Raw genomic sequence first — 15,650 nt, forward strand, 5'->3', positions numbered from 1 at the left:
CCCACGATTGAATAAAAAATAACACAGATAGGGAACCCCGAACCCCTGATATAGAGCCATGAAACTGTGGATACCATTCATAAAACACTGACCACTACATCCAATCACTGGAAACAAATATCAGAAACTGAGCTTGGAACGCAGACTTTAAGAAAAGTCAGTGCATAGACAATAGTCACCAAAGTGGACATTGGACAGTGGTGGGGTTTGGGCACAGGACACCTATTCATGCAAGAAACTGAGTCTACAACCCTCATTCAACCTTGGGGGAAACACATGTTTAAGGAAAGATCTGAATCAGGTTAAATCACAGATAAACACCTGACAGACTTTATAGCTTATGGAATGTCATAAAGCCCTGAGAAAGATGTCCTGCCCAATCTGTTAATCATTAAAAGTAGCCGTGAAAGTTTGTTAGTGGAGTTTTAGGGAAATAGCACAGTTGAACTTAAATCATACCCATGCTCCTTACAGCATCATCCCTCTGAAATGGGCACTCCTGCAATGCACCAACATGGACCACTGTCCCTCCCAGGAATAACTTTAATTCCTCCAATGACCCCTGCATCCATGTGTAAGCCCTGTGACCAGTCCGTACATCGATCGTGTCTGCCTGCTCTGGAGGGACGGTCACCATCGCTGGGAGCCCCACACTGGAATCCATCTGTCTGCAGTCAACATACAGCTCCATAGTGATCAGGTCACGCTGGAGGCCACTGATCCGCAGGATGATGGAGTGAGTGTTTCCATCTGACAAGTTTGCATTTTGTAAATTCACAGACTGAGTCTTCCCATCTTGTCTCAGGTAGCAGACAAGCACTCTTTGGAGACAAACTACTTTTCATTGAAAGAATAGCTATTTGAAGGATTTGTCCTGTTCTTTGTCCTTTATTAGGAGTCAATTGTATTACACTTTCAGATTAGTTTGTGTTTAGTATGATCAGCAGGGTTTAGTTACTCTACTTTGAGTATCAATTCAGCTTAGAGACAGAAGGGATGTGTTGTGTGTGTGTGTGTGTGTGTGTGTGTGTGTGTGTGTGTGTGTGTGTGTGTGTGTGTGTGTGAGCGTGCGTGTGCACGCCAGCACAACTGTGTGTGTGTGTGTGTGTGTGGTCCAATTGGCTGGTTCCAAAGATCAGGCTTTCCTCACCACTCCCCCACTGATTTCAATGAAATATCAACTTCATTCCCTCTTGAAATAAACTTGGCTTGTATCAGGGTACAGTTGTAGTGCCAAAGTTTTGCAACTCGAAGCACAAGCGTGTACTTGGTCAGATCAGCAGTCTAAGTCGAACTTAAGTAGTGATCCAGAATAAGTTCCTTAATTAACCTTTGAGGTCATTGAATTACTTAGTGATAAACATAATCACTGTTGTACTTGTGTTACAGATATGTCCTAACTGAAATTAGTGAACTAATTACAAATGTTTTCATATCTGACATTATGCAGTTCTAATCTTTAAAACCAGCTGACCCATTACAGCATCTAAAACTCATTGTATTTTGAGATAAATGATGATTTTGAAGTATTACAAACGTGTTTGAGACAGGCTACATTATTTCACATGAAATGAGTGCTCTCAATGAACACTTTCAAAGTAAATGTTATGTTGCAGATATCAGTATTGAATCCACGTGGTGCAAGTCACAAATCAATTTCTACACATAAATATACATTCACTGAGCTTTATGTGACTTTTCCTTTAGAAGAGCACCAGCTGGAAAACCAGCTGTTTGAAATAAATATTGACATTGGCAGGATAACCTTACATCACGTAACATGTGGTTGCACGATAAAGGCTAAAACAAAGGACTCATTTTGGTGCTGGACCTGCACAAATTTAGAAGTAATTACTATTAGGTTTTTATTTTTGTTTTCTAAAGTAGAATCCCTTTCTGTAACTGTGTCAGTCATGGTCCATTTGGTGGTCCAATTGCTTCTGAATCATAAGGTTCTTAAGAAATGCAGTTTTACAAATGAAATATTCAAACCTCAACATCATCTACCTGCTCGGTAAATGTTAGAGGGCATCATCTCAAAGCGAAGCAGGAACATTACCCCACCAAGACTTGACTGATGTTTATTCCTCAGTCAATTGCACACAGCATCTTACCTGATCATCGCTACAATTTTGATTGTGAGAGTTTAATGAATGCAATAGCTGTCATGATCACACTTTAAGAAATAGTTCATTGGCTGTAAAGCATTTTGAGGCATCTGCAGGTCACAAAAAATTTTGTAAGTGCAAGCCTTTTTATAATCTCAATGTGTTGAAATGAAAACTTGATGTTGTATCTCCTAATTTGATTGACTTTCTTTCGGTAACACGGAATTGTTACTGTAATTGTTTTCGTTCTGTTGCATTCTGAAGTCTAGTCTCTCTTTTGCAATGATCTAATCAAGAATGTATGCGAGCCATCAAAGCAGCAAAGGTTTGGAGTCGATGAATGGAAAGTCTTTGTGGCTGATTGTACTCATCAGCCAGGAAACACATAGATATAGCAGAAGATACAGCAAATGACCAGATAACAAAAGGAAAACCCAGCCAAACAAGAAAATATCAGGCAATTTCAGGTTCATGTTATTCATCTGAGCCTGCTGAGGAAGGGATCACCACTTAATTTGGCTTCTACAGCCACAACAGATGATGTTCAATTGAGAAATGACATTCGTACTGGTAATAATCCATCATCTTCAGACTAGATGGTCTAACATTCCTGCTTGTTGGAAGTGCAGCAGATGATTTTACACTGAAGTCAATGCTTGTCTCTCATTCAGGGTAATGAAGGGCAATTTGAGGATTAAGTTATTGTGTGAAGGGCAAACAACAAAGTGTGAGGTAAACCAAACAATTTTGAAATTGGTTTATATCCTTAATTTCTTTACTGCTTATTGCCAAGGATTTCTTTTAGCTAATAATCTCACTAAAAAAGTCTTTGACTCACCTGGGCAGTGCTCCTTGGTCATTCTATGGCTCTTGAATGACCTCAGTGAAAATGACAAGGTGATCTACCCTAGCACCTTCCTCTTTGTTTTTTTTATCCTATTGATCAAGGACGACTAACAAGGTCCAATATCAAAGAAGAATCTTTGGACAGGCCATCGGGGAAACTTAAGGTGATCATGCTCCTACCCAAAAGGAGTTTTAAACAAATATAAGATTCTTAAGATAACTAATCATCTCTATGAGGTTACATTACCCACCACGAATGGTGGGTGATAAAAGTTGTGGTCAGGCTGTGTTAGAGTTGATGGCACTCTGGAACATATTGGGAAAATCCATGAGGTGAGTGTAGAAATGGGAAAATAAATCGGATAAACTAAACACCAAGGACGTTACAGAATTGTGTGTCTCCTTATCAGAGATTTGTCTACCAAGGGACTAAAAGAAGTTGAACAGAAAGTTTTAGGGGAGAGAGATGACAAGCAGTAAGGTGAACAGCCAGCCAGCTAACACTTTCAACTCATGGCCATATGATGATGCCATGAAAAAGCTTGAAGACACAATAGCCATTCTCTATGACGAAGATTTGAGCAAAGAGAACAGTACAAGAGTGAACAGAAGGGCCAACAATGCCGTCAGTTATTATAGGGAGTTCTACAGAGAGCAACTAAAAAGAAATGGCTGCTGGAAAGATTAATTTAAATGTCTACTGCAAAGAACCCTTCAAAGGATGCTGCAAAGTGTCTTTAAGCTCTCTTTGTAGAAAACTTTCCAGTAGCCCTCCAGGAGTTCTTATTAACTTCTAATGAATCCACCTCTACAATCTCTCATCCATATGTGAGGCTTCGTAGATTCCACATTAGGATTAATTTATTATTGATATTTTCTAAGTTCCCTTAATTTTAAAATCTAAATGTGGACTTGTGGGCATAGCGATAGCAAACCTATTTCTGCGCCAAAAGATCTGGATATGAATCCCATGCCAGGATATGTTGGCCATGGAAGGAAGGTTCCTGGAGTGGTCGAACAGGTTTATTATTAGCCTGTAAATCCTTCCATCATGTCCAATGGCAGATGACCACAGTAGGATAGACTGCTGATCAACCAGATTGGTCTACTGCAGGAGGCAAACAGCTACAGTACATTGTGTATAAGCATGGACAAATCTCATGGAAGCCCAGGACATAACTCTCATAAGCAAGGCCAGGAGAAAAGATTGACAAGCAGAATATGTATGGAAATTATGAGGCCAATTGTGGTAAGGTGATACGAGTGAACCAGTAACCCAAAAGCCCAGTCTAATGAGCATGTAAGGCTCAGGTTATACAGGATACTAAAGGGGATTGTCATTATAAGACTCTAAAGGGGATTGACAAAGTAGATGTAACGTGATTTTTTTTGCCCTTGTAGATCAATTTTGACAAGAGATTCTGATTTTAGACTGATAGGTGACATATTTAAAACAGACATGAGGAGGAATTAATTCTCTCAAAAGGCTGTGAATCTGTGGAATTCACTGCTCCAGGGGTGGTGGATTCTAGGGCATAGAATACATTTATGGAGGAGACAGACAGATTTTTAGTTAGTAATGCAATGAAGGGTTATGAGGAGCTGGCAGAAACATAGAGTTGAGGCTGGAATGAGATCTGCCATGATCATATTAATTGACACAGCAAGCTTGAAGGGCTGAATGGTCTACTCCCGCTCCTAATTCTTATGCTCCAAAGCGCTGATTACGTGGGCTTAAATTTAACCATGGCAGATTGTGCAATTTAAATTCAATTAATTAAATCTGGAAGTAAAAGCCAGTGTCAGTAATGGCAGCCATGAAATCACTATTTGAAAAACTCATCTGGGGTTCTGATGCCCGTTATTAAGGCAGGACCTACATGTGAAACCAGATGCAGTTATTTTAGGTGACTCTTGACTTTCCTTTGAAATAGTACACCAAGCTATTTTGTTCAAGAGAAGTTAGGGGAGGGCAAACAAATAGTGGCATTGTTAGCGCCATCAACATCTGAAGAAAATATTTAAAAATGTATATTCTAAAAGCCTTCCCCCAGGAATGTAACCCTGCTTATAACATCTCATCTATGTTTGACAACATGTTTTTTTTCTGGTAACCAACTAATGCTGTTAAGCGAAGATTTTTGTACTATTTGCTTTGACTTCTTTCCTTCTCTATTCTCTGATTGTTTTCCTAGTGTATAGGTTATTGGGGGTGTGGAGAAAATTGTAATTGAGACTACAATCAAATCAGCCACGACATTATTACACAAAGTCAGAAATCACAGTTCTAGCCCAACACTCCTCCTTCAGGTGTTAGGAGTGAGGCTCCAATGGCTTGTGTTTTTTACCAAACCTGTTGGACTTTAACCTGGTGTCATGTGATTTCTGACATTATCCACCCAGTCCAACACCGGCAGCTGCACATCATGGTATTATTGAACGGTGGATCAGGCTGGAAAAGCAGAATGGCCTAATGATGCTCCTAATTCATAAATTTGTATGTTAGTATGTTCCACTTTTGTTGCTATGTGTACTTTCGGATTTTAGCCTAGATTTTTTAGTGACAATTATTGTACAACTCAAGAATGTCCAATCTGTACCTGCAAACTATTACATTCTCATAATTTGTGCTATGACTTAGGAATGATTTTACAATGCACTGTGTACTCGATTCTGCCTTTTCAGTCAGTTTTAAACATACGTCCTTGCTTATTCAATACTTTGAAAATTCTTTTCTGTTTCTATCAGCAAATTATTAAGGCATTGATAAATGATCCTTACCGTCAAGTGATTCAAGAGAAACGGATTTCAATATCGATGTCAACTGCTGTAGGATTTGTGGTATAGTCTGAAACGTTTTTCGTATAAAAATGAAATCGGGAGAATACACTAGCTGTTGCAGCTCTGCGGGATGGACAGCCTTGGCTCCGATAACAACGGGCACGATACCAGCTTGCTTTACTGCATGTGCTGCCTGTCCAACATCATCTCTGGACTTTCCAGCAGTGATTAGCACCAGGATCTGTGTAGCTCCCATATCTTGTCTGCTCCCAGCAGATGCGACAAAGATATTTCTTGTGACATAGTTCAGTGCCGCACCAGTGTTGAGGACTCTTCCAGTTTTCCGCCTGACCTGTGCTGCTGCAGCCAAAACTTCATCTTTACTTGCATAAGTATTAAGTCCAAATTCAGTTTTTGTGTCGTGACTGTATTGCACCATAGCAACTTGATCTTTGTCAGGGCCAATATCGAGTTCTTGGATTACTTTAGCCAGAAATGCACGAACTAGAGGGAATGCTTTACCCATTCCAAGCGTACCATCAATAAGGAAGACAATATCTCTTTGCCTTGCTGCAGGAGCTAAACAGAAATATAAGGAAAGAGCAAAAAAATCATAATTTATATAATGAATTATATAAATTCATTATTTATATAAATACATTAATTTTGCAAATGGTATTCTGCTAACATAACAACTTTAGCACAACAAAACATCCCAAAGCACTTCGTCAGAGCATGGTCAGACCAGAAATATTTTAAACAAGATCCTTTCTAAAGGCTCAGTGAGAGGTGGAGAGGTCAAGGGAGGAAATTCCAGAGGTTCTTTTCTCAACTCCAGAAGGTGAGGCTGAAAATAGAGTAACAAAGGAAGTATTGAATGCATAAGGTCAGAGTTAGGCAAGTACTGGGCTCTCAGAGGATGGTAGATCTGGAGAAGTTTACAAATGTAGGGAGGTATGAAGCTATAAAGGGATTTCAACAGCAAAATTCGAATTTTAAAGTGAACATTACAGTGAACTCAGGATGATGGATTAGCTCAAGGTTACAGAGCATGGAATTTGGTTTTGTGGTTTTTAAAATTCTCTTTCTACCCCAATAATTATTTAATTAGCATGTTAGTTGCCATTTCTTACCATTTCACCAAGATATTGAATTTACACGTAACTTAGAGAAGAACAAATCTTCTCTTAGCATCTAAACCTTTATTGTGCAATTATCAGTTAGAGGTTACCAATGTTCTAAATTTCCTTCTCAAATTTAGACTACAATTCCATGTACAGTAACAAGTTCCTAATATAATATTTTATATGTTTGGATGAAATTTCTGGGGGGAAATATTTAGACTCAGGAACTGATTATTAGAGTGCACACTGAAATGGGATATGTACATTTTCAAATAATTCCCTGTTCAATTATTTAATAACAGTTAATTGTAATTAGCAATTTGTGGAAGTCTTTCAGTGTTGAAATAAATCTAGAAACATGTGGAATCTGTTGTGACTTTGATGTCACTATACCCTTATTGGCACCAACCACAATGATCATTATATCATGATTCATTGTATCCGTTAATCTCCAAACATCAAGAGTCCAGACCCGAAACATCAGCTTTCCTGCTCCTCCGATGCTGCCTGGCCTGCTGTGTTCAACCAGCTCTACGCCTTGTTATCTCAACATCACTCACTGATATCCCAGCAATGATGATAGCAAAATTAACGAAGCTGCATTTGAGTCCAGTATGCTCATAACAAAGTTCCATGCACTATCAGTGTTTTGGGATCTCTTTGTTTTTACTTGTAACTTTGTTTAATAAATTGTTCAAAATCTCATCTTCTGTTAAGAATATATTGAAGCCAAATTCAGTTGTTGAATTGAAATGATAGCATACCACAACAATCTGATCTTTGACCCAAAATCGAGCTCCTGAATTATTTAAGGAGCTTAAGTAATACTTACTGTTTATTACATACTGTTTAGTTACTATTTCATTCTGCCTGTTGCTATAATTTTTTTAGTTACTCATTCGTAGAATTTGGGTGATACTAGCTGATGCAGCACTTATTACTCATCCCTGATTGCCCTGGAGAAGGCGATGATGGTGAGCCACCTTCATGCATCCTTACAAGCCCAACACAAGCTTAATGTTTTCTAATTGCAAATGTTTGCACAGACTTGACCTGGGTAACAGGCACTTGAGGTTTATTTAGAAACAAAAACAAAGAAATTTCTTTAAAAGATCAGCAGGTCTGGCAGCATCAGTGGAGAAAATCCAATTTAACAGGTTTCATGTTGAATGACCTTTCTTCAGAACTGATGGTGGCTAGGGAAGTATAATTTACATGCAGAAGATAGCGTGGGGGGGAAGAAGTAAGGAGTAAAAGATTGGTGAGGATAGAGCCCAAAGAGAGAGAATGGTTGGACAGAAAAAGGAGTGGTAACAATCTGGCTAAGAGGGTAAATAGCTACTAATGGGGACTGTTAGTGGCTAACAATGGGTTATGTGTAATACCATACGATGTGATAACAAGGCTTGTTGTGTGGGGTTGTGGTAGGGACAGTGGAGATCTCAAGCCTTCTGCATATAAATCGACATTTTTCTAGTTACCATCAGTTCTGACGAAGAGTCACTTGAGCCGAAACGTTCACTCTGATTTCTCTCCACTGCCAGACCTGCTTTGCTTTTCCATCAATTTCTGTTTTTGTTTCTGATTTACAACATCCACATTTCTTTTGGCTTTTACTTAAGGTTTATCTACTGACTCTAAGACTTATTAACAAAACACATCTGGCTTCATTAATAAGTAGCCCCATTGAAATTCATTATAATTGAGAGAATCAAAACAGGCCATCAGCGTATGACACTTTGCTGGAAAAGCGAGAAGCAGAAAGATGAGAAGGGTTCTCAGCTGTATGCCATCTCCAGCCATGGATGTTGACAGATTAATTTGCCTTTATGAACCTCTCAGACTAACAAATATTTGAGACACCTGTACTCCAGTAAGGATGTCTTCACTGAAATCTGCTACATTCTGCAGGAACAATTGCGACTGCAGTTACAGTAAGGGGCGGCAATAAACTTTTATGTGCCCTGCACTTTGGAACTGAAGATATGCACATTATCATTTGTAGTTAGTCATCCACTATTGTGTAAGAGAGGTCATTGAATTTCTCTCTTCTTGAAGACAACCAACTATATTCCACTCTTTCCTTTTAGCAGAGAATGCACAATGTTTCATGAGGAACGCCGATCTCCCCACTGACTATATGCATATTTCTCTGTAGGCTCTATCTATTAACTCTATCCTGAACCAAAATTGGAAGTCATTCCATTTCCTCAATCTCCAACTGATTTCTGAGCGTGCTCAGTGAATTATGTAGGTCAATGCCTTAGTATTCTGGCTGCAGCCATGAAGTCTTCAGTGCCAGCCCTGTTTGAGCCACCGAGACAAAACAAAAATGTGAGTAATAAATGACAGTGGAGTTGACAACACTCACAATGATCCTGGTGTGCAATCCATAATCACATGTGCATGTCAAAGCACTGACACATTAAATCAGCATTTCTGTACTGCAACACAGCAGGCCAAACAGCAGATGGGCACCACCCTTAACATCCCTATCAACATGATCACAAAGCAATGGAATTGAAAAGAAAAGAGCCTAACAACGCCCAAGAGAACTTTCCTGTTATTCAGCAAATTCAAGTAACAATTTCGCTCGGCAATAGGCAATGATTATTCATGATGGATAACAGTACCAACAGTCCTTGGTTTCTTCTGTTACTATTTCCGGCTCAACCAAGGAAGCTTGAAATTGACAGCCTTAAAAGGAAAAATCGCTTCCAGGGTTAAAAATTCATTCAGAGACAGAACTGAGCTAAAATAGTGATTGTTCAAGGGAAATAAAGTGATTTATAGACAACAAGGCAGACATTACACCAGCAAAAACACAAGCCTGTGTCAGGAGGATACAGATGAATGCTGCGCTGCCACGCTGTGAGATATGGTGGCCTGCCTATAAGAGATTACTCTTGATGTTTCAGGATTTATGGATGCCCATGAATGTCCAACTAATCTCGTATAATCTTCTTTACCAGACACAACACCCTATGGATTAGAGAAATGCACTGATAAGTAAGTCACAAAACTCAGCTTGTGTACCTTCTTCACTTGTAACCATTGATTCGCCAGCAATTACAACTGACTCTTTAATTGTTACGGTTGGAGCAGTTAGTGTTGACAATGGTGTCATCAGCCTTCCCTGTACCTGGGGTAGATTTTGGAATTCCTTTACACTGAAAACTAAACTGGGGTCAGTTGCAATTTCTTGCAGCTGTGCTTCATCTGCATTTCTTATTGCAACAGCAAATGTTGTTATGGCAGCTCGCTTTAGTTTATCGGCATACGGTTTAACAGCATCCGTTGATCTGCCGCCAGTGAACAACACCAGAAACTGTGGAACTCCTTGCTCTTTTCTGCTTCCTGCATGGCCAGTAAAGTGGTTCCTGAAGACAAAGTCCAGTGCTGTGCCAATATTAAGCATCGTGCCACCTTTCAATTGGAGTCCTTTGACATGGCGCAGAATGTCAGCTTTTGACCAGTAGGTGTTAAGATAGAATTCTGTTTCTGCATTGTGGCTGAACTGTGCCAGACCGACTCTTACATGGCCACTTCCAATATTGAGATTCTCGACTATATTTCTGATGAAATCATGCACAAGAGGTAAATTTGTGTTTCCAACATTCTCTGATCCATCTATAAGGAACACAATATCTCTCTTGTTCATTTCATCAGGTGAAACTGCAAAAGAATATAAGTACAATTAGCAGCAGATCATGTAAGAACTGATAGCCATTATACACAATGAGTTGAATGTTTTGTTCTTATTGTGATAGATACAAGAATTGTATGGCAGACAGGGTGACAATAAATGAAACCATAGAATCATGGAATGCTTATACACAGAAAGAGACAATTTGTCCTATCAAGTATGTGGGCTCCCCTTAAGAGCAGTTTTGCCAGATGCATTACCCAATCCTTTCCCTATAGCCAGGGATAGCAAGAACTGCAGTTGCTGGAGTGTTGTTTTTACCTTCCTTCTGACAGCCATTCAATTTCATTTAAAAAACCATATTGAATTTGCCTCTATCACTCTATAAATATTGCATCTGGTCCCAATCACATGCAACACTAAACATTTTCCTCAAATCATCTTTGGTTCTTGAAACCTGAGACTTCTTATTTCTCCCTCTCTATTAACTGGAACTCTCATAATTTTAACACCTCAGTCAAATCTTTTCTCAACTTTATTTTTATCCAACAGAAGAACAACCCTATCTCAAACCACAGAAAGTGCAACATTGCCCCTTCACCTCTTCCCTGCTCACATCCAAGGGCCTAAGCAGTTTTTCCAGGTGAAGCAGCACTTCATCTGTACGTTAAATTACATTTGCCACATGTATGCCCATTTCACGAAGCTCTTAAAGTCTAGAAGTCAATCATTACCTCCCTACAGCTCTCAATTATTTCAAAGTTTTGTCATCCTCAAGTTTTGAAACTGTAACCTACATCCAAGCCAAAGTCATGAATAAATAAGATGAAAAGCAGCACAGAGAGTACAAACCCTATTGGGAATGCCATTGTATATGTTCCTCCAGCTTGGAAAAATAAAACAACCATTCATCGCCACTGTATCTCTGTCACCCAGACCACTTTTTGTTCCTGTCTTTTTATTGAGCTGACAGCCAATTATACCAAAAGCTTTCGGAAGCCCACACCAATCACATTATCATCATCTTTGTTCCATTCTTTGTCATCCACAATCTGTAGGAAATCTAACAATGTTTATTTGTCGATATCATTTCTCATTTGTAAAAAGAAAACTGAAATAAATCAACAAAATTAAATCCAGAGCAGTCAATCCAGGAGGGAAAAATAGTGGATCAAGGAAACGTGTGTGGCCTTTCATTTAAAAGTCTGCCTCATTGGCCTCTGACCCTGCAGCTCATAGCATACCGGTGACATTGGAGAAATGTTGATTTATTTCCAATCTTAAATAAACCCTTCTCGGATCAGCACATTCATGTTATACAAGGTTAGTGCACTTTCATTCCAGCAACTTTGATATCAAAATAGAGTCATAATATCACCTTCATAACATCATTATAACTGTTTCAATTCTCACAAAATAAAATCTTTGCACCCTAAGCAGGATCATACATTTAGCCTAAGATCATTCAGCAAGGATTAGAATTTGACTGCCTTTGTCTAAATTGATATCTGAAACCAGATTGATGACAAGCTGATGACCTTAACCTGACAACATTTGTATGAATAAGCAAATTAAAGCATTTTTCGAGACAAATATATGATTTTTCAGACCTGAGGGTACTACAAAAGTATGAAGTAAGCTGTTTTTTGCATCCATCTACAGAAAGGAGTTGGATGTTGTAAAATTAACACTAAAAGTGAAAAGGAAAGTTACGGCCAAGATAGTTATATCGAGAAAAGATTTGCTGACTGAATTAGCATTATTGAAAATTGGTAAATCAATGGACCAGATGGAACACATTTTAAGTTACTGCAAGATGCATAATATGGAAATTGCAGGGCCATTGGCCAAAAATATTCAATGTTTGTCGGTGAATGAATAATGTCAGAGGATTGGACAATTCCAAATTTTAAACCAATACTCAAGAAAGAGCCAGGAAAAAAGAAAGAATAGAAACTATGGACTACGAGATAACAAGGTGTAGAGATGGATGAACACAGCAGGCTAAGTAGCATCAGAAGAGCAGGAAGGCTGACGTTTTGGGCCTATTTTCTGAAGAAGGGTCTAGGCCCGAAACGTCAGCGTTTCTGCTCCTCTGATGCTGCTTGGCCTGCTATGTTAATCTAGCTCTATATCTTGTTATCTCAGATTCTCCAGCATCTGCAATTCCTACTTTGGGCTACTGTCAGCTTAACATTGGTGATTGGAAAGTTATAGAAACCATTCTCAAAGATACAATAAACTTTAATATGGAATGGCATAGGTTAATCAAAGGGATCTAACGTAGATTTCTGAAAGATAATTCAGGATTTTTCGTTTGATAGAACCCTTAAGCAGTATATAATAATGATAAAATATTATGGACATGTCTTTTTAATTCAGGGTAAAATAGAGTAGGTCATATAACTTTTTCTGAGGGCTACTTCATTCAGGTAGTTAATTATCATAGACAAGCTCAGACAGATAAGGCTGTAAGAAGTTCATGGTTGAGTTAGTCTCTGATTCTCCAAAACCCTGAGAAAGTTGATTAAGGTTTTTGGGATCAAGATTAGTTAATTGGCACTTCTACTGAGAAACAAATCTAATGTGATTCACACAGGGATGAATGCAGAGGTAGCCATTTTTGAGATTAGGTTTCAGGATTTCTTAGAATTTCGCTGAATACAGTTATTCGCAGGTTGCCGCTGCCTGGGTTAGTGGACTATCACAGCCAGATATGGGAGAGTAATAGCTTCCAGTCAAAGTGACACATCCCACAGCCATTTCAGGAATCCAGGAGATTTATACTCTTGCAGTCAGAGGGGAAGAATCATCAGGACAGTCTTTACTGTAGTAGTGAATTTAGGAAATTCTTTGAAAACAAAGGGAAACACCTAAAGACAATCATTCGATGAAATAGGGAATCATAAAAAAAAGGAGCAGAATTAATTTGTCCCCTCAGCTGTACTCTGCCATTCAATAAGTTCAAAGCTGATCTCATTGCGACTTTAACTCCATTTTCCAGCCAGCTCCCATAACCCTCAAATCTTTAGCAATTGAAAAGCAACTGTTTAACTCAGCCTTGTACATATTCTATAATACTTAACCTCCACTGCATTACTGGAAAAGGCCATTCAGAACACAAGCAAACCCACTGATAGTTGGGAGAAGCAGTGAACTGCTTGCAACGCAGACTGTAAATCTGTGGACAGAGTTACAAGAAGTCACCATAGGGCTGCACTTTCATGAGAGACAGATGACTGATAGTGATTTAACACAAGGGTCACCACGCCACAGGTGATTGGGGGGGTGGTGGTGGTGTTGAGAAGGAGAGAATTTCATTATAACCTCAGTGGAGCAGGAATTGAATCCACATTGTTAATGTTACTCTGCAATTCACACCAGCCATCCAGTGACCCAACCAACACCTCCCCCACCCAGAGAATGATGCATGAAATATATAAAGGGGGAATGCTCCTTTCTGTAATTTAAGGTATAAGGGAAGAAAGTGAGGTTGAATTAGTGTCAATTTTAGTCATTTTTTTAACAGAAAAAAATTTAAAATGGAGTATCTTGAAATGTCGCCCATTTAATTATTAACTAGAAATTTACATTGTTTCAAGTAACTGCTTTCTGCATTGATCGTCACAAGTATCAGAGAATGTTGATCAAGGCCATATTGTAGATGTTTTATGTTTAGATATTCGGAAGGCATTTGAACAAGTGCCACTCAGGTGATTTATTCAATTCAAAGTCCATGAAATTAAGGAGACGATGAGGGCATGGATAAAGGTTTAGCACATTGCCCAAATGCAACATAGAGGGTTGAATATTTACAGGCTGGGAGGTGGATTGCAGAGTAGTTTCCTGAGACTCATTCTGGGTCTATTACTATCCTTGATTTTTAAGCGTAAAATCGACTTGGGCCTGGGGAGAAGAATTGTGATATTTTCAGATGATTCTAAAGTTTGCACTGCACTGAGTAATAATGAGGACAGTTACAGAAATTGTGGTGAAATTGCCAACAGTATGGTAGATGCCAACCAGTGTTAAGAAATGTGAAAGCCATAAAGTGCCTTCCTTATCCTTGTGATCTGCCAAAGTGCTTTATCTAGTCACGATGAAGGGTGTAAACCAAAAACATTGATGCATTGGGGCGGCACGGTGGCTCAGTGGTTAGCACTGCAGCCTCACAGTGCCAGGGACCCGGGTTCGATTCCAGCCTCGGGTAACTGTCTGTGTGGAGTTTGCACATTCTCCCCGTGTCTGCATGGGCTTCCTTTGGGTGCTCCGGTTTCCTCCCACAGTCCAAAGATTTGCGGGCTAGATGGATTGGCCATGCTAAATTGCCTGTAGTGTTCAGGGGTGTGTGGGTTATAGGGGGATGGGTCTGGCGGGGATGATCCAAGGGGCGGTGTGGACTTGTTGGGCCGAAGGGCCTGTTTCCATACTGTGGGAAATCTAATCTAATCAAATGAAGTATTGTTTGAAGTCTGCCTGTTTATGTAAAGAAGGACACCTCGAAGCCAATTTGCACATAGGAAACATTCATAAATAGAAATGGAATAATGTTCAACCTGCTTTTGTGATTTGGATTGAAATCTGAATCTTGGCCTGGGCACCAGCAATAACTTCCTTGGCATCTTTGAAATAGTTGTACTGAATCTTTTTATGTCCATCTTAGAAAGTGCCTTAGAATTGGAATGTTTTAACATTTTTGCTCAGAGATACCATTTTAAACAATGCGGGGATTACGGAATCCCTTCACTTGAGTTTAAGTATTGGCTAGTATCTGGGGTTTAGGTGGTGCACTTAAAGAGGGCTAATATAGATATTAATAGGAACAACCAGTACATCTATGGAGAGAAACAGTCAACATTTCAGTTGAGGAGATATCAGCAAAGTTGGAAACTTTCTCCTTAAACAAAAGGTTAAGAGTTGACCTAATGGAGGTTTCCAAAATGAGATATTCAATAGTACTGTAAGAGAGAAAAAAAATCCCCATGGTGTGCGGCTCAGAAACAGGAGTCCTAAGTATGAAATCATTAGAAATTACCTAGGGGAGAGATGAGATTATATGTCACTAGGAATTGTCAAAATGGGAACCATTGTACCTGAATAGGTGGTGAAAGCTAATTTTGTGAACAATTCTAAAAAAATGAACTG

The 15,650-nt window shown here is 39.2% G+C and overlaps 1 protein-coding gene across 2 annotated transcripts in view; it reads right to left on the reverse strand.

The window, feature by feature from the left end:
• The window catches only part of col6a3 (collagen, type VI, alpha 3), a 179,726-nt gene that overhangs the window by 11,870 nt on the left and 152,206 nt on the right, over positions 1-15,650 (reverse strand). The window contains exons 20-21 of one of the 2 annotated variants that reach the window (XM_059647117.1): positions 9,896-10,534; positions 5,736-6,314 (exon numbers count right to left, since the gene is read on the reverse strand). In XM_059647117.1, the coding sequence (XP_059503100.1) occupies positions 5,736-6,314; positions 9,896-10,534 (1,218 nt within the window). The remainder of the gene's footprint in view (positions 1-5,735; positions 6,315-9,895; positions 10,535-15,650) is intronic. The other variant, XM_059647118.1, reaches the window with a different exon arrangement.

Source organism: Stegostoma tigrinum, chromosome 7 (assembly GCF_030684315.1).
Source record: "Stegostoma tigrinum isolate sSteTig4 chromosome 7, sSteTig4.hap1, whole genome shotgun sequence".
Classification (NCBI taxonomy): Eukaryota; Metazoa; Chordata; class Chondrichthyes; order Orectolobiformes; family Stegostomatidae; genus Stegostoma; species Stegostoma tigrinum.